At 42.0% G+C, this 27,751-nt stretch overlaps 2 protein-coding genes across 2 annotated transcripts in view; both read left to right on the top strand.

Moving 5' to 3' along the window:
• Ssadh (succinic semialdehyde dehydrogenase) overlaps window positions 1-23,351 on the top strand; it is a 543,275-nt gene extending 519,924 nt beyond the window's left edge. The window contains exon 4 of the mRNA XM_067756680.1: window positions 22,815-23,351. Within this exon, the coding sequence (XP_067612781.1) occupies window positions 22,815-23,258 (444 nt within the window). The 3' untranslated portion in view covers window positions 23,259-23,351. The remainder of the gene's footprint in view (window positions 1-22,814) is intronic.
• On the top strand, window positions 13,165-19,278 carry LOC137252792 (uncharacterized). The gene is made up of 4 exons (XM_067788878.1): window positions 13,165-18,583; window positions 18,648-18,790; window positions 18,865-19,018; window positions 19,085-19,278. The coding sequence occupies exons 1-4, from the start codon at window positions 18,442-18,444 to the stop codon at window positions 19,276-19,278; spliced, it is 633 nt and encodes a 210-aa protein (XP_067644979.1). The 5' UTR covers window positions 13,165-18,441.
• Window positions 23,352-27,751: the final 4,400 nt, after the last annotated feature.

Here is a 27,751-nt window from a genome sequence, read left to right as displayed (position 1 = left end):
GAACTCCCACTCTGAAACTGGATTTGCCTCTTTGCGAAACTACTTTTTCATTCAGAGGAAAAATTGTAGTAAAAACCATACAAATTTATTTTCCTGGAAAAGTATGAAACGGCATCACTTTTTTTGTCCAACCCTATTTTGTGTTGACTTTTCTATCGTTCAAACTAGTGACATTTCCAAATAAATGTATTGTTTATTCAACAAAATTATTTAAATTTGCCAAATTTCCGGCGTTAAATGATGGTAAGATGTTTTATATATTATATAATACTGATAGATATTATTTTAAATAAGTTCTTATAACTTTATTTATAGGTTTTGTTGGCGGCGATGCAAGAAACCAGACGCAAAGCTGAATGCAGCAGAATTGACTGCCACCGATCCAAAATTGGCTTTCCAAAGAAAACTGTGCCACGAGAGTCATGTCTGTTAGTAGATAATTGATAGCAACAGTAAGTCGCCTATATGCGTGACCAGCATAGAGCCACAAATGATTTAAAGAAATCGTGCCGACGACTGGTATTAGAGTTAGCCCAGAACAGCTCCTTTTGTGAAACTACGCTACAAAAGTGTGACCATGTGTGTGTATTTCTCTCTCTCTCTCCGCAAGGAGCTACTACCGAAATTTTTGAACGATCCACGAGATTTTGAGGCAAAAACCGCGGATCTTTCCGAAATGGCCAAAACGTCGATTTCCTTAAATACATATAAACATAACCTTTCCAAATATTATTTTTTTAAATTTTCGCTTTAAAAGCTTCCAAGATCTTCATCCCCAAGTTAATGATATTGTTCCAGATCGTCAAATATACTATTGACGCCAGTAGTATGTTTCCATATTCATTAGTTGTGGACAATGTGATACTCCGAAGTCCAGCCATTCAGAAGTTTACGCCGATCACTTTGTCGGCTTTGGGATTACCTAAGTAAGGATGAGCCAGAGAAGCAAGCACGCCCTGTGAGTTAGGAACAACTTATAGTCATCTTGATGGTCGAATCGAAGCGAAAATAGTTACAGTCTCTAGCACCCCATCCATTACTTCATCGTCAGCGACAGAACGACGAAGACATGAATCGCAGGACAGTAATGTTCCTGCTCTGCATATAAATGGTGTCTACTGAGAAATATAATTCTTTTATAATAACCATCTAGTTTTATTTTTGCGTTATGCAATGTATATGCACTTTCTTTATATATTTAGACACGTTGCTAGCCACTTGCAAATGAGCTTTGTTGTTTTTCTTCCAAAGTTAAGTAAAACTAATTATACTATTTGTGAACTGAGGGGCACATAGACGCAAACACGACGTGCGACCCATTACCAGACGGTATAGCCATGCCAATGCTGACACACCTTGGTAATAAGGGGTAAGCTCCGACGCACATTTTCAATTTAACGTTGAAGTCCATCGCCATTCCCGAACAAAGGAAAACGGAAAGGATACTTCCACTTTTAAAGCCTGTGAAACCAGGTAACGAAGGTGAGTTGTATCGACCGAAATCACTCCTTTCGCTGGTAGGGGAACATATATTACGGACTGAACCAGGAAAAACCCCATCATAGGACGGTGCTCGTGGCACTCGACCTGCCGAAAATTTTTGACACAGTCAACTACGGCACGCTACTCCAAAACATAGAAAGTGCACCCCTTTCTCCTTGTCTAAAAAGATGGACCTCACATTATCTGAATGGTCAGCAAGCATCGGTTCAATTTGGAAGGAACGTTACTAGCCACTTGCAAAGCAATTGGCCGACCGCTCATCTGCTACGCGGCATCAGTTTGGTTGCCTAGTCTTAAAAACACACACTGGAAAAGACTGCAGGCCTGATCTCCAAATTAAAGAACATAACGAAATGCTGAAGGCACAGTTTTCGCTTAGGCACAAACAAGGAAACTCTAGCAAACAACTACTTGATCTAGCCCCGCCTCCAAGAGGATTAATGAAACATCTCCATAAAATGAAGTCAGTCACCTTCATACCGCTTCCCAAGGCAGTCGGTTCTATGTACCGGAGCGACTCGGGATTTTTCCCGACCAAGGACTGTCATTTCAGTGTACCCCCATTTAATTTGTTGCATCCGTCCCACAAATTGTCATCCTCCCAGCAGCTCCTTGCAGCTGGACTGCTCCATATTCTCTTGCTCCGGGAAGCTATCGAATCCAATCCGGGTCCGTCTCCTGACTCCGGTCCTGAGAAATGGTTTTCCTGCATCTGCCGGAAAAGAATCTTTTTAGGACGGTCATACTCTGTTTAGTGTGTCCCGTGTAAGGGATGGCTGCATCGGATAGGTTGTTCTGGGATTGACCCCAAAACCCGACGTCCACGTAACTTTTATAAATCTTTTGTGGCTCCTTGCTGTTCACGCCCAAGGGCGTCCCGTAGTCTACGCCTAAGTATGAAACGGCATCACGTTTTTTCTCCAACCCTATTTTGTGTTGACTTTTCTATCGTTCAAACTAGTGACATTTCCAAATAAATGTATTGTTTATTCAACAAAATTATTTAAATTTGCCAAATTTTCGGCGTTATATGATGGTAAGATGTTTTATATTTTATATAATATTGATAGATATTATTTTAAATAAGTTCTTATAACTTTATTTATAGGTTTTGTTGGCGGCGATGCAAGAAACCAGACGCGAAGCTGAATGCGGCAGATTTTACTGCCACCGATCCAAAATTGGCTTTCCAAAGAAAACTGTTCCACGAGAGTCATGTCTATTAGTAGATAATTGATAGCAACAGTAAGTCGCCTATATGCGTGACCAGCATAGAGCCACAAACTATTTAAAGAATTCGTGCCGACGACTGGTATTAGAGTTAGCCCAGAACAGCTCCTTTTGTGAAACTACGCTACAAAAGTGTGACCATGTGTGTGTATTTCTCCCTCTCTCCGCAAGGAGCTACTCCCGAAAATTTTGAAGGATCCACGAGATTTTGAGGCAAAAACCGCGAATCTTTCCGAAATGGCCAAAACGTCGATTTCCTTAAATACATATAAACATAACCTTTCCAAATATTATTTTTTTAAATTTTCGCTTTAAAAGCTTCCAAGATCTTCATACGCAAGTTAATGATATTGTTCCAGATCGTCAAACATACTATTGACTTCAGTAGTATGTTTCCATATTCATTAGTTGTGGACAATGTGATACTCCGAAGTCCAGCCATTCAGAGGTTTACGCCGATCACTTTGTCGGCTTTGGGATTACCTAAGTAAGGATGAGCCAGAAAAGCAAGCACGCCCTGCAAGTTTGGAACAACTTATAGTCATCTTGATGGTCGAATCGAAGCGAAAATAGTTACAGTCTCTAGCACCCCATCCATTACTTCATCGTCAGCGACAGAACGACGAAGACGTGAATCGCAGGACAGTAATGTTCCTGCTCTGCATATAAATGGTGTCTACTGAGAAATATAATTCTTTTATAATAACCATCTAGTTTTATTTTTGCGTTATGCAATATATATGCACTTTCTTTATATATTTAGACACGTTGCTAGCCACTTGCAAATGAGCTATGTTGTTTTTCTTCCAAAGTTAAGTAAAACTAATTATACTATTTCTAAACCGAGGGGCACATAAACGCAAACACGACGTGCGACCCATTACCAGACGGTATAGCCATGCCAATGCTGACACACCTTGGTAATAAGGGGTAAGCTCCGACGCACATTTTCAATTTAACGTTGAAGTCCATCGCCATTCCCGAACAATGGAAAACGGAAAGGATACTTCCACTTTTAAAGCCTGGGAAACCAGGTAACGAAGGTGAGTTGTATCGACCGAAATCACTCCTTTCGCTGGTAGGGGAACATATATTACGGACTGAACCAGAAAAATCATAGGACGGTGCTCGTGGCAGTCGACCTGCCGAAAATTTTTCACACAGTCAACTACGGGCACGCTACTTCAAAACATAGAAAGTGCACCCCTTCCTCCTTGTCTAAAAAGATGGACCTCAAATTATCTGAATGGTCAGCAAGCATCGGTTCAATTTATGAAGGAAACTTCAAAGTCTAGTATAATTAAACAGGGGGTGCCACTGGGTGGTTTCCATTCCACAATTTTGTTTTACTGATTACTAGATATCAAAGCTCCCTTCCACACCAGAAGGAGTTACCATTATCTCCTACGCCGGCGGCTGCACGATAATGACAACAGGACCTGGCCCCCAAAAAACCAGTTAGTTTATAGAATAAATCGCAATCTCCCCTGTATTTCTAATTTCTTCGCCTGGCGCGACCTCACACTATCACCGACCATATCCATACTCTATTTAGGACGTGGAAGGAACAGATGACGTAAATATTAGACTTCACGTCGATGGTGTTAAGTTACCGAATGTCAGTCACCCGAAGATCTTAGGGGTAACGTTCGATAACAAAATCGCCTTCAAGTCACCCGAAATTGTATCCAAAGTACAATGCCGCAACAATATTCTCAAGTTGCTTTCCGGCAGTACTTGGGGAATAGATAAAGGAACGTTACAAGCCACTTGCAAAGCAATTGGCCGACCGCTCATCTGCTACGCGGCATCAGTTTGGTTGCCTGGTCTTAAAAACACACACTGGAAAAGACTGCAGGCCTGATCTCAAAATTAAAGAACATAACGAAATGCTGAAGGCACAGTTTTCGCTTAGGCACAAACAAGGAAACTCTAGCAAACAACTGCTTGATCTAGCCCCGCCTCCAAGAGGATTAATGAAACATCTCCATAAAATGAGATCAGTCACCTACATACCGCTTCCCAAGGCAGTCGGTTCTATATTCTCTTGCTCCGGGAAAATATCGAATCCAATCCGGGTCCGTCTCCTGACTCGGGTCCTGAGAAATGGTTTTCCTGCATCTGCCGGAAAAGAATCTTTTTAGGACGGTCATTCTCTGTTCAGTGTGTCCCGTGTAAGGAACGGTTGCATCGGATAGGTTGTTCTGGGCTTGACCCCAAAACCCGACGTCCACTTAACTTTTATAAATCTTTTGTGGCTCCTTGCTGTTCACACCCAAGGGCGAAGGGCGTCCCGTAGTCTACGCCTAAGCGCACCCCCCCTCCCCCACTACCTTCTAGCAGCCCGCTGCTCAGCAAGCCACAACAAGTATCTGCTGCTGCTCGCGCTCCACTGCGACAAAAACTCAAACAGCTGCTACCACTCATAACTATTATCTTCGTAGTAGAGTCGGTAGCAATGCTGAGCATCAGCCCCTGCCCCCGTCTTCTCCCCCCTCTTTTCCGGCAGCAATCATGTAGGTCAGGGAAACGGACTCTTAGTCCCTACCTCCGTTTGCACCGTTTGCCAGCACAGAATATATATGTTTGCTACATCCGCCCAATGCAGCTCCTGCCTTGGGTGGTGCCACTTTCCTAGACGTTCTGGTCTCCGCGACGGCAACCCCCCGACGGGTTTAATTGCGCCATGTTGCCAGGGCGCACACTCAAATCATCCGGGTACACCAATGCTTGCCCAAGGACGCCCAGTCCAGGGCCACAACAGCAATTGCGTCCTAGCCTTCCTCAACCCAGGCGCAGTCACCGGTCACTTACCCCCAGAGTGGCGACGGGGGGACTTCAGAATTCTGCAGTTAAACTCTAATGGACTAACTGGGAAGATTACGGAGATAGTCGATTTCATGAAGCGGCATAACATCCGCATTGCTGCGATTCAAGAGACTAAACTCACAGCGAGATCTGCATTGCAGACCTGCTCTGGGTATAATGTCCACAGAAAAGATCGCGAGAGCGGAAATGGAGGCGGCCTCGCGTTTATCATACACCACTCTGTGCAATATTATATATTTGATCCTGGCATCGAGCGCAGGGACATTGTCTTAGAACGTCAAGGCATATCTGTCCGGTCAGGTGATGCAAACCTAGAAATCATCAACATCTACATCCCTCCTGCCCCCTGTTGCCCCAGTGGATACCGCCCTAGTATCAGCGCCTTACTCACTGGCAACAATCGCATTATCTTAGGCGATTTCAATGCCCATCACGATCTATGGCATTCAAATTTGCGGGCGGATAGTAGGGGTGAGATGTTGGCGGCTCACTACCGACTATATGCCTATAATTTCCTGACTCGGTCAATGCCAGTTGTTCCGTAGTGGTCGCTACGCGTCGCACTATATACCTATACTTTCCTGCCTGGTAATATACGTAACTTAAGCAACCTGAGTGGTCACTACCAGTTGCTCCGTAGTGGTCGCTATGCGTCCCACTATATACCTACTCTTTGGCTGGTCAGCCCCTAACCAACTTTTGTTTGGTGGTGGCCGCTCCTGTTATATGATTTCGGTAGTCGGCCGCCGCTGCTTAGCAATGTTTTCTTATTAACTAATCTATTGGCTTTACAACAACAATGTTCTTATAGTGCTTTTTCGCATTCCTTATCTATGTGTACATATATATGTTCATGACTTCCTATAGGCTGTGCCAACAGTATTCGCCTAAACTTCATGTTATTTATACTAGGTCTATACTATATAGAACTTATATTTTATAAAATGTATAGTATATATGTGTATAAAAAACATAGTTTAAATTAATATGTTTGTACTTCATGTTCTAAGTATAAAATTAAAATATACAATTCAAGGGTACAATTCAGCAAAAAACGTGTATAAGCTTAAAGTATACAGAAATTCAATTTTGTTAAATATTTGTGGAGTCCCAAAACGCCTGCATTTTTGGGGTCTTCACATCCCCCCGTTACCTCCACGGAGCGTGACCGTTACCGCACCACTCTTATTGATCCGCACCCTGAAGATTTTATCCGCTACGTGCACCTGGAACGTTTGGCGCTTCCCCGGCCGGTGTATGGTTTGTTTGGCTATTTCACTTGCGACTTCTTTTGGCACCGGTTCGACTCCGCTAAAGTTTCTTATAGGCGGTGTTGGTTCGGCCGGACTCACCCCTTCCAAGAGCCACTTTTCCACCTCTTCGATTGTTTCCGGGCTTACCGGTTCTTCTTCGGCGTTGATCACCTCGTCTAGCCATCCTTCCAACCACCTCTCATCTGCACATAGGCTTAGTGTGTCATCCTCTGGTTCGTCTGTTGGTACACCGCATAGTTTCTGCGGGGCAGGGTCTTCCTCGGTTACTCCCTCATTATATAGCCGGATGCGTACCCGTTGCCTGCCCGTGTGTTTTCGACCTCCCTCACCTCTACTGTACCTCGTCTCCTTGGCTCTTGCTCTTCTTCGGAGGAAATGCTGATCGGTGTGGTGGCTCTCGTTATTGCTCCGGTCTCTTCGTTGTAACTTTCGTCTGACGGGATGATTATAGTGGTTTCGTTTAACCCTTCGTTGGCGGCGTTGCTCGGGGCAAGGTGCCCGTATTCCGAGGTGCTGTTATGTTCACTAACACTGCCGTAGCTTGAATTTCTTCCCTCGATTTCCTCGCTGTTGATGCGGCGCAGCCGGTTGCGCAGACTACCATCGGCTGAGCTCTCTGCCATAAATTCTTGTCGTCTGTCCATGGCCGCGATTTATTAATGAATGTTATTATCGTGTATAGTTAATTGCATCTTCCTTTGTGTGACAACTGTGCTTGCCTACGTTGAAGTACCTGCCTAGTGTGTTGTTTGGTTTCTCGTTATTGTCACTGGCCACCAATTTGTTAGTTGGTTCGTACATCATCTTCACCTTCTTGTTTGTTATTGTCCTGGCGCTAGTGTTGGCGTTGTTGCTGATCGTTATTGCTTGCGGTGTACTTGTTGTTCTGTTCGTATGGCATTTGAACTTTTTGGGTTTTTTTTTGTTCTGCTGATAATATTAACGGAGTGGATGATTATCCGTAGTGTTGCCTTTTGGGGTAACGCGTTGCTGCTGCCGTGTTGTTATTTTTTTTTTACTGGAAAGGAATTTATTAGACAAAAAAATTCTATTAGCATTGTTGGTGCGTGCATATGTAAATAAGTGTTTGTATGCTTATTAATAAAAATTGTAATTTGTGCTTCTTCCTACAACCTTGTGTGTGTGATAAGACTTAACTTTGTTCTTCTTTTTCTTCTTATAATTTTTCTTCTTCCTCGTTTGATTTTTGGCTCTCCGCCATCCGTGTAGTTGGTTGCTTAATTATCTTCCGCTTTCGGCGTTCCTCGTAGTGCATATTCGTGCTTCTCTGCTCGTCGGTAGGTTAGGTTCAGAGGGGTGCCCAGGGCGGGTCTGGCTTTAGTCTCTTGATCGGTCCTTGTCTTCACAAAATGGTTTTATTTCTCTTACGTGTGCGGTTCTTCTTCTGCCGTTGTGAGTTTTATCTAATTGTACGATTACTGGTGATATGAAGTTTTTGACTCGATATGGGCCGCTGAATCTTGGTGACAGTTTGGCAGCGTAGTTGTCTATTGCTTTGGACAAATTGTGCTCATTCACCAAAACTTTATCTCCAATCGCTGGATGCAATCTTATCCGGCGTAAATTATAGTGCCGCGCCTGTTCCGTAGATGCGCGCTGTTGATTCCTTTGTACCATCTTGAATATCTCCTTCATTTTTTCAGCTCTCTCATTAGGTGTTGTTACGGTCTCACCTGTTCCAAACGTTTTTTCATCGTAGAGTGTACTCGGCATTCGTGGTTCTCGTCCTTGTACTATGAAGGTAGGGCTATACCCGGTTGCTTCGCTTATGCTTGAGTTGAGTGCTAGCATAATCTCTGGTAATAAGTCGTCCCAATTTCTTTGATATTTGCCTGTGAATTGTGATAGCATTCTCTTAATATTTCGGTTGGCCCTCTCCGTTGGGTTTTCCTGTGGCGTGTAAGGTGCGGTTAGCTGATGTTTGACTCCGTAATTCTCTAGAAGTTTCTTGAACTGTCTACTCGTGAGTTGTGCTCCGTTATCGGTGATTATGACTTTCGGTATGGCGAATCTTGACAATATCCGTTCTCGAAACGCTTTGTTAAGGCTGTTCGCCGTCGCCTTAAGGAGTAGAATAATTACCACCCACTTAGAGAATCGGTCTTGATACACGAGTACCATGGTATTTCCGTGTTTTGATCTTGGTAGCGGTCCTACAAAATCGGCGCATACTGTAGCCCAAGGTTCCTCCGCTATCTGCGTCAGCATCTTACCAGCGGTTTTCTATTGACTGGGCTTATATATTTGGTAGGTTGGTCACTGTTGTACGTACCTTTTTATATCTCGGTGCATTCCAGGCCAATAATATCGATTAGCCGCTCGTATGATTGTTTTCCGGACCCCCATGTGCCCAGCCGTTGGACTATCTTGAAATTCTTGGAGTATTCTGTCTCGCATAGGTTTGCCCACACATACCTTCCATGACATTCCATTGTCGTCGTCTACCTGAAATGTGAAGTGACGATATAACTCACCATTCTCGATAATATAATCTGTTAACTTTCATCAACATCATCGTCGGTACCAAGATGCGTTGCCTAAAAATCTTCGTAATTCTCTTATATTCGTGGGCGCCTTAAGTTCTCTAATTGCTGAAATTTTGTCGGGGTCAGTGTGGATACCTTCTTCGCTTACCGCGTGGCCAAGATATTTCAGCCGTTTTCTGAAAAACTCGCATTTTTCCGGATTTATTCGGAGGTTGGCTTGTCTTAGTCGGTCAAACACTTCGGTAAGGTCTCTGATGTGATATTCTAGCGTTGTGCTTGTGACAATGATGTCGTCCAAATAGGCGAATGCATGTGGCTCGAGTTCTGGGCCGATAACGTGATCTAACACTCTTTGGAATGTCGCTGGTGCCGAGTGTAGGCCGAAAGGCATTACTACCCACTGAAATAAGTTCTTCAAGTCTAGACTGCTTATGAACTTTGCACTTCGCAATCGCTCTAGTATGTGCTGTATGCGTGAGAGAGGATATGCGTCGGGGATTGACCGTGCGTTCAGCTGTCGGTAGTCGACACATAACCTCCAACTTCCATTTTTATTCTTTACCAGTACTATCGGGGCGCTGTGGGGACTCGGCGATGGCTCTATGCATTTCTTTTCTAATAGTTCGTCGACCTCTTTATTGATTGCCTCTTGCATCTTAGGGTTACGTGAGAAGTATCTTTGCTTAATGGGGCGGTCATCCCGCATTACTATCTTGTGTGTGGCGATATTCGATGTCCCACTAATGTTCTCGAATCGACGCAGCTCCCCGTCTAAGAACGTTTTGATCCTTTTGGTATCTTTACCTGATGTATGTTCTAAACGTACAATTCCTTCGTTGTTGCTTGGTTCGTTACGACTGTTCTTGTCCTCTATTATTGATGTGCACGTGCTCGCTTCTCGCGCCACCCCTTTCTCTTGTAGTGTCAGGGAGTGGCCTCCGCAGCTTAATGTCATATTAGCGTTGACCAGTATATCTGTTCCAATGATAACGTCGTCAACTAGCCCAGGGAGCACAAGTACCTCACTTCTGTGTGTCTTATCACCAATTCTCCCTCTACATCTATTGCTTGCATTACCGTTTTTGGTCTGCCATCCCCCATTACCACATGTATTTGCACCTATTTCACATTACTTGTACGTATATTCTTTGCCCAAGCCTCGCTCATGAAGCTTCTAGTTGCTCCCGTGTCTATTGTTGCCATCACACCTTCGCCGTTTACTGTTGCCTATGCCAAAACTCGCCCTTCTGCCTGTTTCAGAATGTTTAAACTTACCGAGGTTGTACTACTTGAGACCCTACCCCTCGGTTCTTGTATGGTTTCTGGTCGTTTCCCATCGATCTGCGACAATAATTTCGCGTCAGTACATCACATCGACCACACTCCCAGCAGAATGGTCGTTGCTCGTTGCGACATTCGTATGCGAAAAGACCCGTTTCGACGCATCGCCTACATGCATTCCTCGGATCTATGACACGCTTTTGAGTTTCAAGTGGGCGTCTCTTCTCGTTGCCTTTGTGTGTGCAGGTGTATACCTTTGAGCGTAGGGGTAGCGCCCCTCTGTGCGAAGCGGTGGGTTTGGCCGCACTACTGGCCGCTGTTGTTCTCTCTCTGTAATTATATTCTCTAGATCTTCGACAAGACTTACCAGCTCATCGGGCGTAATGAACTCGTTACGTTTGGCATAAATTTGATACTCACAATGACTATTGCGATAAATGCGGTCCAATTTATGTTTCTCTGTTAGATTGGCGTGCCGCATCAAGCTCTGCAGTTCCAAGACGTGATCCTTGAATGTTTCCTTTGGTCGCTGAAGACGTTGCCGTATTTCGTCGTCTAGCCTCTCGAAGTATCGACCGCTCAAGAAGAAACGGAGAAAATCTCTCTTGAACATCCGTCATTGTGCCCAATGCCGATTGTTGTTTCTGAGCCATACCAACGCTCGATTTTTAAGCAGTTCGGGTAACGCTCGTGGTAGTAGGTTTTGGTCTACTTCGTACCCCTCTGCCAGCTCCTCGACTCTCTCGATGAATGCCAGTGGATCTCCTCTACCGTCATACTTCACGCCCCACTTCCTTACCCGATCGATTATACAAGCCTGTGGCATCAGTGAGATGCTTAGTTCCGTTGTATTTAGTACTTCCTGGGCCTCGTTGAGGTTGGTGGACGTCGTTGATCGTCCTGGACTTTGACGCTCGGTTAGTAAGTGCCACCGTGGTGTGATGGTAGCGTGCTCCGCCTGCCACACCGTATGCCCTGGGTTCGCAGCCCGGGCAAAGCAACATATAAATAAGGTTTTTCAATTAGTTCCGTTGTATTTAGTACTGCCTGTGCCTCGTTTAGGTTGGTGGACGTCGTTGATCGTCCTGGACTTTGACGCTCGGTTAGTAAGTGCCACCGTGGTGTGATGGTAGCGTGCTCCGCCTGCCACACCGTATGCCCTGGGTTCGCAGCCCGGGAAAAGCAACATATAAATAAGGTTTTTCAATTAGAAGCAAATTTTTCTAAGCGGGGTCGCCCCTCGGCAGTGTTTGGCAAGCGCTCCGAGTGTATTTCTGCCATGAAAAGTGAAAGCTCATCTGCCTCGCAGATGCCGTACGGAGTCGCGTAAAACATGTAGGTCCCGTCCGGCCAATTAGCAGCGAAAATCAAGAGGTGCGCGACTCAAATTGGAAGAGAAGCTCGGCCTTAGATCTCTTCGGAGGTTTTCGCGCCTTATATTTATTTATTTATATGAAAACATAGGTAATTTCGTACAAAGCTGTCGCAACAACTTTTTTGTTCATTTGACTACTAAAGCGGTCAACTATTTGTGCACAGTTGATTCAACATCTCGTTGCGATGAATAAAAATTGACAGACATTTCGGTTTAATTGATCTGTATTTCGGTTGATTTTACCAGTCTTTTTCTTTCAGTGTATATCTTTTTAATATGAAAGATCAACATCAAAACTTGCGAGAATACGACTCGAGTTAGCAGAATACAATTTTACAATAGTATACATTGAAAGAGAGTCCAACGTTGGTGCCGGCTTGCTCTCACGTATCTAATTTGAGGAAACAAAACAATCTACAAAACACGTTCTTGCAGTAAAAACTAGAGCGCAGACGAAACAAAAATGCAACACAGACGTACAGTACAACAATAATGACACAGATAATCCAGATGGCGTAAAGGTTTACGACAAATATGCGTACAAATTTTCTAATAAAGTTCCGCGTATAAGAACCACAATTTTTTATGATGATAAAAGTCAAATTTCTAAAATGTATAAGCGCACATATGCGACGTAAGAAAATCGCATTACTTAATATACAGATTGTTAACGAAAAAACAAACTTAGGAGAGTTACTTTCGAAGTTACAAGCAGAAGCTAACAATCACCTTATAACCAAAGTTGAATGGCCAAAAGATGATCTATTTTTCAAATATTGTACAATTTTAAATTTAAGGCAATGCGGAAATAAAATTTTAAAAACGTTAGAAGTACTACTTACAGACTCAAGACTGGCCAAAGTTGAATGGCCAAAAGATGATCTATTTTTCAAATATTGTACAATTTTAAATTTAAAGCAATGCGGAAATAAAATTTTAAAAAACGTTAGAAGTACTACTTACAGACTCAGTCGAAACTATAACAGACGACAATGCAAAAATGGGATTCAAGGGGTTGTGTAGCGCAATATATAGCTTCTCCAACCCAATTGTCAACCTCACCTTCGAGCGGCGAATCCCGTTTCACTAACAGACGAGGCTCTGGCGACCCCAAGCTCCTCATGGAACTTGGGGGTGGGGAGGGAGGGATGGCCTGAAGGTTTAATGTGGCCATATAAATCGTTCCCGAGATGGTCGGGCCAGCACCTTAATGGTGGTGTGTTACCGGAGCGTATCGGATCTGTATCCGACAAAGGACCATCACATCGATAACACTCCCCAAAGCCTTCGGGGAGTAACCTAATCTCTACAACAACAACAACCACAACAATGCAAAAACCAAAATCATGACGATTTATCACAATGATCCTATATCAGGCGGTCATTGCGGTGTTAAAGAGAGCTTTACGCAAAAATTCGTACTAAATACTTTTGGTAAAAACATGACTCGTGGCATTGCCAAATTCGTTAAACATTGTCAAAAATGTTTACTAAACAAAGTCAAACCAAAAATCAAAGAGAATTTAGTACTGACTCCAACGCCGAGTAAACCGTTCGATATAGTTGTTATTGATACAATTGGACCATTATAAGAATCGAAAAACGGTAACAGGTTTGCAGTTACCATTATATGCGATTTAACGAAATACCTGGTAACAATAGCTGTGCCAGATAAACGCGCCAAAACTATAGTCTTAGCAATTTTCGAAAGTCAGGTCAGATTTAGGAGAACTTACCAAACTTTTGAATATCAAACATGACTTTTCAACAGCGTATCATCACCAAACTGTTGGCTCAATCGAACGTAACCATAGAGTATTTAACGAATACCTACGGGCATATCTTAACGATACCTTCTCTGATTGGGATACATATTTAAAATACTTTACTTTCTTGCACAACGCAACATCCAATACTGTTTTTGATAATAAATTCACTCCCTTTGAGCTAACATTTGGTAGAAATCCAGTTTTACCAAATGAGTTAAAGAAAGAAGCCATTGATCCAATATATAATGTTGAGGATTAAGAAAAGGAAGTATATACACAAAAAAAAAAGAACATTTTGTTTTCGAATTAAAAGTTTTCATCATATTCATTAATATATTAAATGATATTACACATAAGTACAAAAAATCATAATCAAAACTATATTATAAGCTTTCATCTTTATTGTAACAAAAAAAAAAAACCCACAAGAAAAACCCTAAGGAAAATTAGAATTTAATATAACAAAAAAAAAAAAACAAAAAATATACCTTTAACTATTAGTACAAAAATACATTTAAAACAAAAAAGTGAAATGAATTCTCATCATACGAAAACCTTAAAAACATACACCTAATATTTGCTATTGCAATGCAGTGCAAAAAAATAAAATAAAATAAAATTTGTTATCAACATGGTATAAATTTATTTAATTAGCAATTATTAAAACTAATTTACATATTAAATATTGGATAAGTTCAATAACATTGTATAAATAAACTTAATTATCGTTAATCACTGTCAATTGGAACAAAGCTGGCGAATATTAGATTTCCTTCATTTAAAATATTTTACACTAATGAACAAATTTAATATGAAAAGGGGACGAATATCCACTTGTAAAAGTTAAATACGTTAATCGAAAAGGTTTCACTAACTTCATTCCATTTACATTTTTATTTTTCTTAATTTTGAGCAAAAAGAAGCCGGCAGAATTGATCACCCTGCCGACTCCTTCTTTTCTAAAGGAGGGTGATGTAATGGCACCCTAAGGTCAATCTCGGCGCGTGAGTAGCTCGGCCATTATATTGTTGCAGCTGAAAAAGTAAGAATGAACACTTAAACACCGTGAGCAACTTACCTACAAATTATTATGTAAAATATATAAAATTGAGTTATTGTGAAACGTAATAAAATTGAGTAACAGAAACTAAATATAAAGTTTTATTTTCGGCAATTATTGAATGCGTTTTGGTGTACGTGAGGTAATTTCACGACAACTTGTAAGTTCATATGGTACAAACTCACCCAACCTAGCCACTGCCTTTTTCTACAAGTCGTCTGACCTCTGGTCATCGCAGGTAACCTACTTAACTTGCCCCTAGTACCAACCCACCTCTTTGCAAGCAGGTGGAAGTCCAGGGTTCTCCATTACAAAGGCGACTGAAAAACTGGCCATTTCGGTCCTTATCCACAAGGATGCTACTTTTAGCTCTGTAAAGAAGGGGCCTTTGTCCCTAAACCACTTAGGAGCATTCTGGGCAATCTCTATGGAGCGGTTGCGCTTACCAGAGGCCTGTTCCTTCACCGGAGCAGACTTCTTAAAGTCAGGCACGATAGTTTTCGCACACTCAATTTCCGCCCCTAACTCAACGTCCCCAGGCAACGCATTGGAGAGCAAGTTATGGACGTTTGCCAACCTTTTCAGGATGCGTATAGCCACTTGCCTATGCCTACTGCGCATCTGTGAGGGAGGTGGCCTATCCTTCCTTTGGGTCTACGCCGTCAGCGTAGCCGGAGTTAGGCGGGCGGGCGCTCCCCCATGCCAGCAGCTCCCCCAGTAGCAAACTGCCTACCGATAGGGGTACTGAGAGAGGCAGCGGGTCCAATCGCCATCTCCAAGGCTCACCTAGAGGAATTGATGGGCGATGTAGAAAACTCCGTCGCCGCCTGAAGCCTTTGCACACCACCCGCAATAGCCGCGCTGCGGCTGGTAGAGGGGCCCTGCATTGCACGAGCTCCCAGATTGATTGGTTTTACCCCTTCCAGCATTTTATTTTTGTTTTTAAATTCCATGTCAGAAAAATGGTACGTACCTATACCAAAAAAACTTGAGGGGGTATGCAGAGTATCAATGATAAGAATAACGGGAGCTCTAAAAACTACCCATACAGCTGAAAAGTTAAAATAATAATAAGTGTATTGACTTTGGTAGTCAGATCAAGATTGTCTTTATTACAAAAATTCTTTCCCTTTTTATAGCTAATTACTTAACCTACACATTTATAAATATCCTAATACTAACAACTAAAAATAAGTACATTTTTATTGCTATGCATATATGTACCCACCAGCAAAAAGTTTCAATACTGAAAAATATCAGCGAGTCTGTAATAGGTTGCAGGACAGGGCACGAGGTAAATTCGAATTAAACGGCAAATATTTTTGTTCTTGTTCTTCTATAGAAATTTTAATGCTCAATTCAAAGGAAACAGCACAGTTCCCAACTGAATGACCCATATTCCATTTAAAATATTCGCAGAAATACGTTCGACTGATTTACCCATACCTCTAGGTAAGCGAGTTTCTCAGTTGTACATCTTCTTGGAGGATCGACGGATGGAATCATTTTCCCAGTTACGCGAGTTATTCAGTTTTTAGCTTTCTACGAACTTTTAGGCGGTAACACGTGTTTGTTTTTGTTTCTAGTGCCCGTTGTTCGTGTAACTGCGGAGCCGAGCGTTGGCGTGCTTCAATTTTTGGTTTTCTTCTTTAGTACGATTTCAGAGTGCATTAGAAGTGGAAGCAAATAAAAATTGAAAGTTAACTGGAATATTATTAAAAGGTGAATTAAAAAAGTTACTTAATTTATTAATTGTGAAGTGTTGAGTGAATAAAAATTCAGGTATGTATAGTAAATGCCATGAAAGGCGTTTGATAAACGCAGAAAAAAAGAAAATTATTAGAAATGATAATTTAAATCAAAATAATTACGAACCTAATGAGTTGAATGTCGAGAACTGTAGTTCAGAAAATTCTAACAAACGTGAAGGCAGCTTGACAGTTGATTTACAACAATGGGCTGTGAGTAACAATATAACACGTGCAGCTTTTAATGGTTTATTGAGGGTTTTGAATAAGTGGCACTTGGATGTTCCAACTTGCTCCGAGTCATTGATTACCAGGCAGGCCACCCTTATCAGAAATGTTTTACCCGGGACATATTTACACCTAGGGATAGAAAATAAATTGCGTAGAATCAGTGATGTTATTAAAAACAAAGAGACAGTTGTGTTGGACATTGGTATTGACGGCGTTCCCTCAGGACAATCGCTGTGGCCCATTTTAGGAAAGATTTTCCCTGACTTAAATACTGAGGTTATGTTATTTGGGGTTTATTTAGGCACCAAAAAACCATCTAGCGTAAATAATTATTTAAAAGATTTTGCGTCTGAATTATCAAATTTACTAAAAAACGGGTTGAATATAAATGGAAAAATCCTTGAAATAAAAATCAAAGCTTTTATTTGTGATTCTCCTGCAAAAGCATTTTTGTGTCAAACCTTGGGGCACAATGCCTTCGAAGGATGCACCCGGTGTTGTCAAGTAGGGAAACGAAAAAATAATAGAACAGTTTATAGCACATTAAAATCATCACCACGGACTGACGAAGGTGTTTTATTAAGAACGTACGAAAATTATCAAAAACATTTGACTGATGAAAGCTCTGTACTAGAAGATCTAGGTATAAAAATGGTGACACAGTTTCCCCTAGACGTGATGCACATGGTTGACTTGGGTGTTGTCAAGAAAATAACTCTTTGCATATGGAATGGGAAAACAAACTTTCCGAAACTTAATAAAAGAGAAAAGGAGAATTTGTCAAGTAAAATGCTTTCTTTAAAGTATTTCGTTCCCAGTGAATTTGCTCGCAAACCCAGATGTTTTGAAGAAATAAAGCGATGGAAGGCTGTAGAGTTCCGACAATTTATACTTTATACGGGCATTTTTGTCCTAAAAGATTCTGTTAACGCAAATGTCTATAATCATTTTCTCCTGCTACACGCTGCATATAGGCTCCTTTTAACAGAAACAAAATATCGGGCAAATATCGGTGTTGCTCAAGATATTCTGCAATACTTTGTTAATCTCTTTCCCGTTATTTATCTCGAAGAGCAGTTATCTTTTAATGTCCATTCTCTCCTTCACATGACAGAATGTGTACAAGAAATAGGATTTGTAAACTCTTTCACGGCATATAGTTTTGAAAACTATTTACAAAAATTGAAAAAATGTGTAAGAAAACCTACTCAAATTCTCGAGCAAATAAATAACAAAGACCAACACTGTGAAACTATTAAAAAGAAAAATTTATTGGTCCCAAAATTAATAAATTTTGGTACGTTAAAACCTACATTTCGACCTATTACACTTTAAAAACAAAACAGCCTGACAATATTTGTCCACTTAAAATTATTCGCTTTTCAAGGGAAGAAAACGAAGTTTTTGTTATAGGTAAAAGATTTACTAACTGCAAAGCATTTTTTGAGAGGCCTTTAAATTCGCTAACTGATTTAGGCATTTTTGTTTCAGATAATACACCTATTGAAAATGAAGAAATGATCAACGTAAAACAGGTCGATTATAAATTTTTTTACTTTCCAATTAATGGTAAGGAATATTTATTTATTCCCATTTTGCATACAGTTTAAGAATCAGAAACACAAATCTCAAAGATGTCGGACGGCATATTTACACCAGTTTTTAGATGCAATGCCACACTAAATGACGAAAACATTTCTCCAGGCCCGGACAATATACAAATGGAGTTGAACAATATAAAAAAGCAAATAAGTGCAGCAACGGAAAAATTAGATGGTTATTATAAAAATAAATCATATTTTTAATTTGTATAATTTTAAACCATTTTTGTGAATTGCAGCCTTAATTAACATCCAGGCAAAAAATAATTTGCTTATGCAAAGGATTCTGGAGAAAGTGGAGAAGAAAGTAAACTTTCCAGTTCTTGATGTGAGGGGTCTCGATGTAATTGAAAACGATGTTGCGAAAAATAAAGATGTATATGTGAGTATGAAATTGTGCTAATATGGGTTTTAATTTTCTTTTTTATTAATTTATTGTGCATATTTTTTAACCAGGTTTCCAATATTAGGAACATTATTGGGCAAGTTGGCATTGTAAATGGCATGAAAAAAATCATCAGCGACAAAACCATGGCCCAGATGAATTATGATGGATTGCAAGACAAAATCCCGTTTAAAAAATATGAGAACCTCAATGATGCCCTATACGGTAAAATTTACCCATTCGAAATTTTTGATACATATGTTTTATTATTTATTTTGTTTTATTTTTCAGAAGCAACACAAGACGGGAGTATGAACGGAACCTTAGAAGATCATTCAAAATGGCGAAAAATCGTTACCATAAGGCAAACTCGTGGAAAAAATCAAAAACTGCAAAAGCAACAAAATAATTTTGATAAACTTTATTTAATACGCAAAAATGTTATTACATTTTATTATATTACTTTATTTAACGATTTAAAATGAATTGAAGTTAGTTTCTTCCTTTTTGACGATAATTATTTTAATATTTAAGTATATTAATTTAATTTAATTAAATTATTTTAATATTTAAGTATATTAATAATTTAAAATGAATTGAAGTTAGTTTCTTCTTTTTTGACTGTAATTGTATTAATATTTAAGTATATTAAAATTAAATATATTATACTTAAATTAACAGAAATAGATAAGCATGCATTTACAATCCTTTATAACTGGGTGTACAGACGAGTAATACATATAACTGACCGCTGCATATCACTGGTACATGAGCCCGCAACGCGCACAACTGATCACATCAAATAGTGGATATAATAGCCATTCTTAAGGATAATTGATTCTTCATATTTCTTGGTATATGGGATGGAATTGCGTAAAATTGATCAACCCATAGTCATGAGTATATGAGCACGTAATACGTGCAAATGATCACTACAAGGAATGGGTATGCGAGCAAGTATAAAGATCAGACAATAAGTTCATATTCTTGGGTATATATTTAGGTAAGGCGCGAGCCTGACCTGCCATCACCTTTGAATATCCGAGTCGGTTATGTACACCATTGAAAAACTCATATTCTTAGGTATGCGATTTGGTAAGATATGAATTTCGTAGGACATCGCTGTGTTAAATTTCAGCAAAGAATTCAGCGGCCTTGCCCTCACTTTTGCTATTACCAACTCGTTTCCTAGTGATTACCTTTTGCTGCTGGGTAGATTTGTATTAATATGCATATATGTAGTATACGTAGATTTGTATTGCTATGCATATATGTAGATTTGTATTAATATGCATATATGTAGTATATGTAGATTTGTATTGCTATGCATACATGTAGATTGGTATTGCTATGCATATATGTATATTTGTATTACTATGCATGCATGTAGATTTGTATTAATATGCATGCATGTTGATTTGTATGCAAAGTCAGCAGATCGATATTCATGTGAAATGTGAATATTTGGTTAATTCATATTATTGGTTGTATTTAAATATTTTGGTGACAAACTAACATAAACATAATTTGTGATGTGTGAACTGACAAGGGATTCATATTCGGCATTCCATTGATGTTAGCTAACCGCTGTGTGAGTTCAAGGTAATTTATGTCTTATGGTATTGTAATATGATTGTGCTATTAAAATGTATTGGCATAGAAGTTCATGATGCGTAAGGCCATAAATGTATTGCATAGGTGGGCATGACGCATAATGCTACACAGCAGCATTTTATGCCATTCTATACATCCAGACCTAATGGCCAAAAATATCGCGTTAGGAACTGCAACAAGACTTGAGGCCTCGAGATCGGCTCTGCTGTTTACTGTGTCGATCAAGAAATAAGTAGATGCTACATGCTGCCAGATTAATGCAGCGTCTTAGGAAAGCGGAAATAATAGCCGTGAATAAAACAGCATACATACGTAGACGTCCCAATCCGTTTGGGAGAAATCCAAACAAGACAGGAGTTGCATATGATCCATCAAGCATAAAAGGCGAAGGAAGAACCGCGGGGCTGCAAAATTTCTAAGATCATGTGCAAAGCCTACGATATTAGACTCACAAAATGGCGCGTGTCTCTGAAGAGAGAAGACTTAAGTCTCACGATGGGCATACTAACTGGGCATTGCCTTCAAGCGTTACATGCTTATAAGTTAGGTCTCGTCAGTAACAGCACATGTAGAAAATGCGAGCTGCAGGAAGAAACGGTTGGACACGTTGTGTGTTCATGTCCTGTGCTCCCAGGTCAAGGCTCCAGCTATTAGGAACTGTAGAGTTGCCAGATCTCGCGGCAGCAATTGAGCTATGTTCTAGAAAACTTCTAGTAATGGCCAATAGGACGGAGTCATTCTATAACATAACTCCTGGTACCTGGTTGGGGCTCTTCCGTTTGGTCGTCAAAAAAAGTCTGGTAATATTATGGACACATTCTTGATAAGAAAGAACTGGACACAAAACACCACGGAACGTGTCCGTAAGGCTACGGTTGCCGTCTACACATGTAAAGGGGCGAAAATGTCCCCTATGATAGAGCATTGGATATACACGGCCATGGTTGGCCGATATTGCTATACGGGGTGGCGGTATGGTATAAATAAAAATAAATAAATCCTCGACGGTTCTTGCTCTTCAAAAGGTGCACAGATCTGCACTATTGTGCATAAGCGGAGCCATCCGCACAACTCCAACGAAGGCTGTGAATGTAATACTGAACCTGCTACCCACAGATATAGTAGGCATCAAATATGCAGCTAATACGAGATATTAATCCCTGATAGGGAACAGTGGATCTATACTGGATAACAGGGTTGGAGGCGGTGTCCATTCGAAACGATTGGACATACAAAGATCGTTTCGCCTTCCGGAACACACTAGCGTATTTCAGGCCGATCTTGTGACCATACAAGACGCTGGGGACTGCCTAAGGCAGAAGGCAGTCTCTCAGAGGCACATTTATATTTTTTAGACAGTCAGTCAGCGCTGAAAGCCCTTGACTCTGTCACAACTAATTCTGAAACTGTACTAGGCTGTCGCAGCTCACTTAACATGATGGCTGAACAATTTACTCTGTATATGGTGTTCCGGGGCATAGGGGCATACCAGGTTATGAGATGGCGGATGAGCTTGCAAGAAAGGGTACCTCCATTCCTCTTTCGCCATCCTGGAAGAGGTTGGGCATGCCGCTCTCCACCTGAAAGCTCAAGATAAAGGAAGCTCTATTGATGGAAGCGGGAACTAGGTGGAAGCATCATAATGGATGCCATACGGCAAAACCCACATGGCCGGAATGGATGAGAAGAGATCGCGTGAGCTTCTCACCCTCCGTAACAGGGATCTCTCCTCAGTTGTGGGTCTTCGCACTGGTCTGTATTGGACCGCTTTCGGAAAAGATTGGCGCTACATTCATTGATTATTGTAGAAGCTGCGGCAACGAAGAAGAGCCTGAAACTGTTAGGCATCGACTTTGCGAATGTCCAGCGCTCGGTAGAAAAACGCAACGTTTCATGGGCAAGATGTTTCTTGTAGACCTGATTGATTTAGCTGAGGTCAATACACGCCGCTTAGTTAGCTTCACAAACTCAACGAAGTGGTTTGATTAGGAGAGTAGGAACAAATCTGTGTGGTTTCACAATGGACCTATAAAGGCCTAAGCGTGCCGCTCCGATGTGGATGGTAGCCACTTGAACCTAACCTAACCTAACCTATGGACACATTCAGTCTATGTCAGGTCTTTATAGACTGGCCAATTCAACCTAATCTTATCAAATTATCAATTCTATCCTTCCTATACTTTTTTCCATGTTAATTTTCCACTTGTTGACAATTATACACTGATTTTGATATATCAAAAAATAAAAAGTCGCCTGCGTGTGAAATAAACATAATTACTCTGTTTCTGTTGTACAGTGATATTATTGTAAATTATGTCATATTTCAGGGCGGGAAGTATTAAGAGGTTCTGCAAACCTATAAATAGAATATCTGCAGAGTTATTAAATGCAAAACTTTTCTTTTCAGGTCTGCACCTACGTTGAGGATGCTCGTTTAAAATGTGCTAAGGTAATACTTGGCGGAAAAGCATTAAATGAGCTGGGAGAACTTTTCTATTCACCCACAATAATCACAAACGTGCCATCAAGTGCCAAGTTGTATACCGAAGAAATTTTTGGACCAGTAGCTTCAATAATAAAATTTAAAACGGAACCTGAAGTTATAAAAGCTGCTAATGATACCAGACGAGGACTTGCAGGATATTTCTTCAGTGAAGATATTCAACAAGTATTCAGGGTGGCTAAGCTTTTAGAGCTTGGAATGGTAGGAGTTAACGAAGGACTTATTTCAGCAGCAGAAGCACCATTCGGTGGAGTTAAAGAGTCTGGAATTGGACGAGAAGGTTGTCACCATGGTATTGATGAATATGTCGAAGTTAAATATATATGTTTCGGTAATTTGAAATATTGAAAACATCAAACATAAGAATTTACATACATATAAATACACATATGAGGGACACAGTTTGGAAAGAAGTTCCACTTAGATACCTCTGAATACGGATGTCGTGTGTAGTAAAATTTTATTTTTCTGTAAAACAGAAAATATTTGCAAAATGGCCCTATGTATTTTCTGAGGCAGCTGCCGTATTGTGGTGGTAGCGCGCTCGGTCTACCACGCCGAAAATCTGCTTTGCATATGCCTTTCGGAGTCGCCATAAAACATGTAGGTCCCGTCCCGCCAATTTGTAGGCAAAATTAAAAAGGAGCACGACGCAATCTCAACGGCCAGAATCTCTTCGGGGGTTATCCCGCCTGGTATTTACTTTTATTTTATGAGACCATGATAGTCAACCGGCGGTCCCCGTGATGTGATGGTAGCGTGCTCCGCCTATCACACCGTATGCCCTGGGTTCAACTCCCGGGCAAAGCACCATCAACATTTTAGAAATAAGATTTTTCAATTGGAAGAAAATTTTTCTAAGCGGGGTCGCCCCTCGGCAGTGTCTGGCAAGCGCTCCGATTGTATTTCTGCCATGAAAAGCTCTCAGTGAAAACTCATCTGCCTTGCAGATGCCGTTCGGAGTCGTAGGTCCCGTCCGGCCAATTTGTAGGGAAAAATCAAGAGGAGCGCGAAGCAAATTGGTAGAGAAGCTCGGCCTTAGATCTCTTCGGAAGTTATCGCGCCTTACATTTATTTTTTTTATGATAGTCAATTTAAAAATCAGGTGATCGGTTCTATTTGTTATTTTTACGTCGATGCTGAAGGTATCACACTTGTCTTATGATTATTCGTTTAAAAATTATTTCCTTCTAGTGTATTTTGTAATATAGTAAAAAATATAACTAAGCAAGCAAGGTTCTATGTACCGGAGCGACTCGGGATTTTTCCCAACCAAGGGTTGTCATTTCAGTGTAACCTTGTTTAATTTGTTGCGTCCCTCCCATAAATTGTCATCATCCCAGCAGATCCTTGCAGCGGGACTGTGCCACACTCTCCTGCTCCGGGAAGGTATCGAATCCAATCCGGGTCCTTCACATGACCCCGGTCCTGAGAAATAATTTTGCTGCGTTTACTGGAAAAGAATCTTTTTAGGACGGTCACACTCTTGTCAGTGTATCACGTGCAAGGGATGGTTGCATCGGACAGGTTGTTCTGGGCTAGACCCTAAAACCCGACGTCCTCGTAACTTTTATAAATCTTTTGTGGCTCTTTGCAGTTCACGCCCAAAGGCGTCCCATAGTCTGCGCCTTTCTGTTGCTAAACTGTAATGGATTAACTGGTGAGATCACGGAGATAGTCGATTTCATGAACGGCACAACATCCGCAGTTCTGCGATTCAAGCGACCAAACTCACAGCAAGATCTGCTCTGCAGACCAGCTCTGGGTATAAAGTCCACAGAAAAGATCGCGACAGCGGAAATGGAGGCGGTCTCGCGTTTATCATACACTACTCAGTGCAATAAAATTTACCTGATCCCGACATAGGCCGCAGGGACAGTGTCCTTGAATGTCACGACATATCTGTCCGGTCAGGCGATGTAAACCTAGAAATCATCAACATCTACATCCCTTCTGTCACCTGGCGCCCCAGTGGATAACGGCCTGATATCAGAGAACTACTCACAGGCGATAATCGCATTATCGTAGGCGATTTCAATGGTATGGTAGGAAGCTGTAACAGTTCGAGAACCGCACTATGGTATAGTAGGAAGCTGTCACAGCTCGCCAGATCTATCCATCGTGAGCGCAGGTCTAGTAAACTGCGTCAACTGGCGGCCGAAAATAACATAACCGCCGACTTCATAATTACCGAGAACCGCACTTTTATCAACTTTAGGAAAAGACAGTGGGATGATAGCAAATCGTTTACAGACAATCGCTTTGCTTCCCTCCATATCCCGACTGATGCTCGCCAAGGGGAACGTGCTTTCCGCAAGGTCATTGTATCCGCTTGGGCTCGTTTTATTCCCGCTGGAAGAATTTCGGAAATTCAGCTTCATTTCCCGGCGAAGGCCGCAAATTTAGCGAGAGAACGTGACCTTATAAAACAGCACGACCCCGGTGACCCCCAAATAAGGGATATGAAACAGCAAGTTTCCGTGGACTCCAGCTAGAGGTAATTGATGACCATTTGTGATTGGTCGCACCTATTAGATGGGGCGAAGTACTGCTACAACAACAACAACATAAGATAAGCACGCCATGGCTTCCCAAGGCGCCCGGTTCTATGTACCGGAGCGACTCGGGATTTTTTGCCGACCAAGGACTGTCATTTCAGTGGAACCCCATTTAATTCGTTATGTCCTTCCCACATATTGTCATCCCTCCAGCAGCTCCCCGCAGCGGGACTGCTTCATACTCTCCTGCTCCGGGCAGGTATCGAAACCTATCCGGGTCCGTCTCCTGACCCCGGACCTGAGAAATGGTTTTGCTGCGTTTGCCGGAAAAGAATATTTTTAGGACGGTCATACTGTTGTCAGTGTGTCTCGTGCATCGGACAGGTTGTTCAGGGCTAGACACTAATTTCTATAAATCTTTTGTGGCTCCCTGCTGTTCACGCCCAAGGGCGTCCCGTAGTCCGCGCCTTAGCGCCTCCACTACATTCCAGCAGCTCCACTGCTCAGCAAGCCGCTACTAGTTCCCCCAGCTGCTCGCGCCTTATGGTGCCTTCAGCTCATATGGCCGCTCCCACTCATAACTACAATCTTCGTAGTAGAGTGGGCAGCAATGCCGTATATCAGCCCCAGCCCGTCTTCTTCCCCCTTCTTTTCCGGCAGCAATCGTGTAGCTCAGGGAAACAGACTCTTAGCCCCTACCACCTTTTGCACTATCTGTAGGCACAGAATACATATGTTTGCATCATCCGCCCAATGCAGTTCCTGCCGTGGTCGGTGCCACTTTCCTAGATGTTCTGGTCTTCGCGACTGAAACCCCCCGACGGGCTTCATTGCGCCGTGTTGCCAGGCCGCAAACCCAAATACACCGGGCATCCCAATGCTTACCCAGAGATGACCAGTCCCAGGGCCACAACAGAAATTGCGTCCTAGCCTCTCACAACCCAGGCGTAGTCACCCGTCGCTTACTCCCATAGTGACGACGTCTCCCCCGTTGCACTTCAGAATTCTGCAATTAAACTGTAATAGACTAACTGGTAAGATCACGGAGATAGTCGATTTCATGAAGCGGCACAACATCCGCATTGCTGCGATTCAAGGTACTAACATCACAGCAAGATCTGCTCTGCACACCTGTTCTGGGTACAATGTCCACAGAAAATATCGCGATAGCGGGAATGGAGACGGGCTCGCGTTTATCATACACCACTCAATATCATATATTTGATGCAATATCATATATTTGATCCCGACATCGGCCGCAGTGACAATGTCCTGGAACATCATGGCTTATCTGTCCGGCCAGGCGATGTAAACCTAGAAAGCATCAACATCTACATCCCTCCTGCCACCTGCTGCCCCAGTGGATACCGCCGCAATATTACTGCGTTACTCACTGGCGACAATCGCATTATCTTAATGCCCATCACGACCTATGGCATTCAAACTTGCAGGCGGGCAGCAGAGGTGAGATGTTGGCGGATCAAATAGAAGAAACGACGTTCTGCACAATAAACGGAGACGCCCCCACTCGTATGGTAGGAAGCTGTTACAGTTCGCCAGATATATTACAGACAGTCGCTTTGCTGCCCTCCCTATCCCGACTGATGCTCGCCAAGGGGAGCATGCTTTCCGCAAGGTCATTGATTCCGCCGCGGCTCGCTTTATTACGGCCGGAAGAATTCCCGAAATTCGGCCTCACTTTCCGGCGGAGGCCGCATATTTAGCGAGAGAACGTTCCTTATAAGACAGCTCGATCCCGGCGACCCCCAAATAAGGGAGATAAACCAACACATCAGATTGCTTGTGGATGAACACAAGCGGGCGAAATGGGAGGAGCATCTAAGAAGCTGTAACCTCTCTGCCGGTTGGGAAAGCTTTGGTCCACGGTAAAGTCCCTATCGAATCCGTCCAAGCACAGCGACAAAATTTCCATTGCCTTTGGCGATAAAGTGCTGTCGGATGGGAAAAAATCCGCGAGCGCCTTTTGCCGACAACATATAATGCATTCTACGGTTGACAAAGCTAGAAGGAGGGCCAACAGACAGTTGCACAAACATAAATTCAGCGCGTCCCCAATTACCATAATCGCCAAAGAGGTTGAGGATGCCATCGGTGAAGCTGAACCATCTAAAGCGGTGGGCCCTGACGGCATAGCCATGCCGATGCTTAAAAACCTAGGAAATGAGGGTGTTAAATATTTAGCACATGTCGTCAACCTGTCTCTTTCCACCTTTTTCATTCCCGAAAAATGGAAAATGGCCAAAGTGGTCCCGCTGCTAAAACCTGGGAAACCAGCTACATAGGAGAGTCATATAGGCTGATATCTCACTTATCGGCGGTAGC

The sequence above is a fragment of the Eurosta solidaginis genome, chromosome 5 (assembly GCF_040869045.1).
Source record: "Eurosta solidaginis isolate ZX-2024a chromosome 5, ASM4086904v1, whole genome shotgun sequence".
NCBI lineage: Eukaryota > Metazoa > Arthropoda > Insecta > Diptera > Tephritidae > Eurosta > Eurosta solidaginis.
The sequence above is the reverse complement of the archived record's forward strand: the minus strand, read 5'-3'. Positions and strand labels throughout refer to the sequence as shown.

What these genes read in the sequence shown, in the direction of transcription:
- LOC137252792 (XM_067788878.1), top strand. Translation starts at nt 18,442, where the DNA reads ATGTCGGACGGCATATTTACACCAGTTTTTAGATGCAATGCCACACTA. An exon ending in AGCAACGGAAAAATTAGATG is followed by an intron (nt 18,584 to 18,647) that starts GTTATTATAAAA and finishes TGTGAATTGCAG; the next exon opens with CCTTAATTAACATCCAGGCA. An exon ending in CGAAAAATAAAGATGTATAT is followed by an intron (nt 18,791 to 18,864) that starts GTGAGTATGAAA and finishes TTTTTTAACCAG; the next exon opens with GTTTCCAATATTAGGAACAT.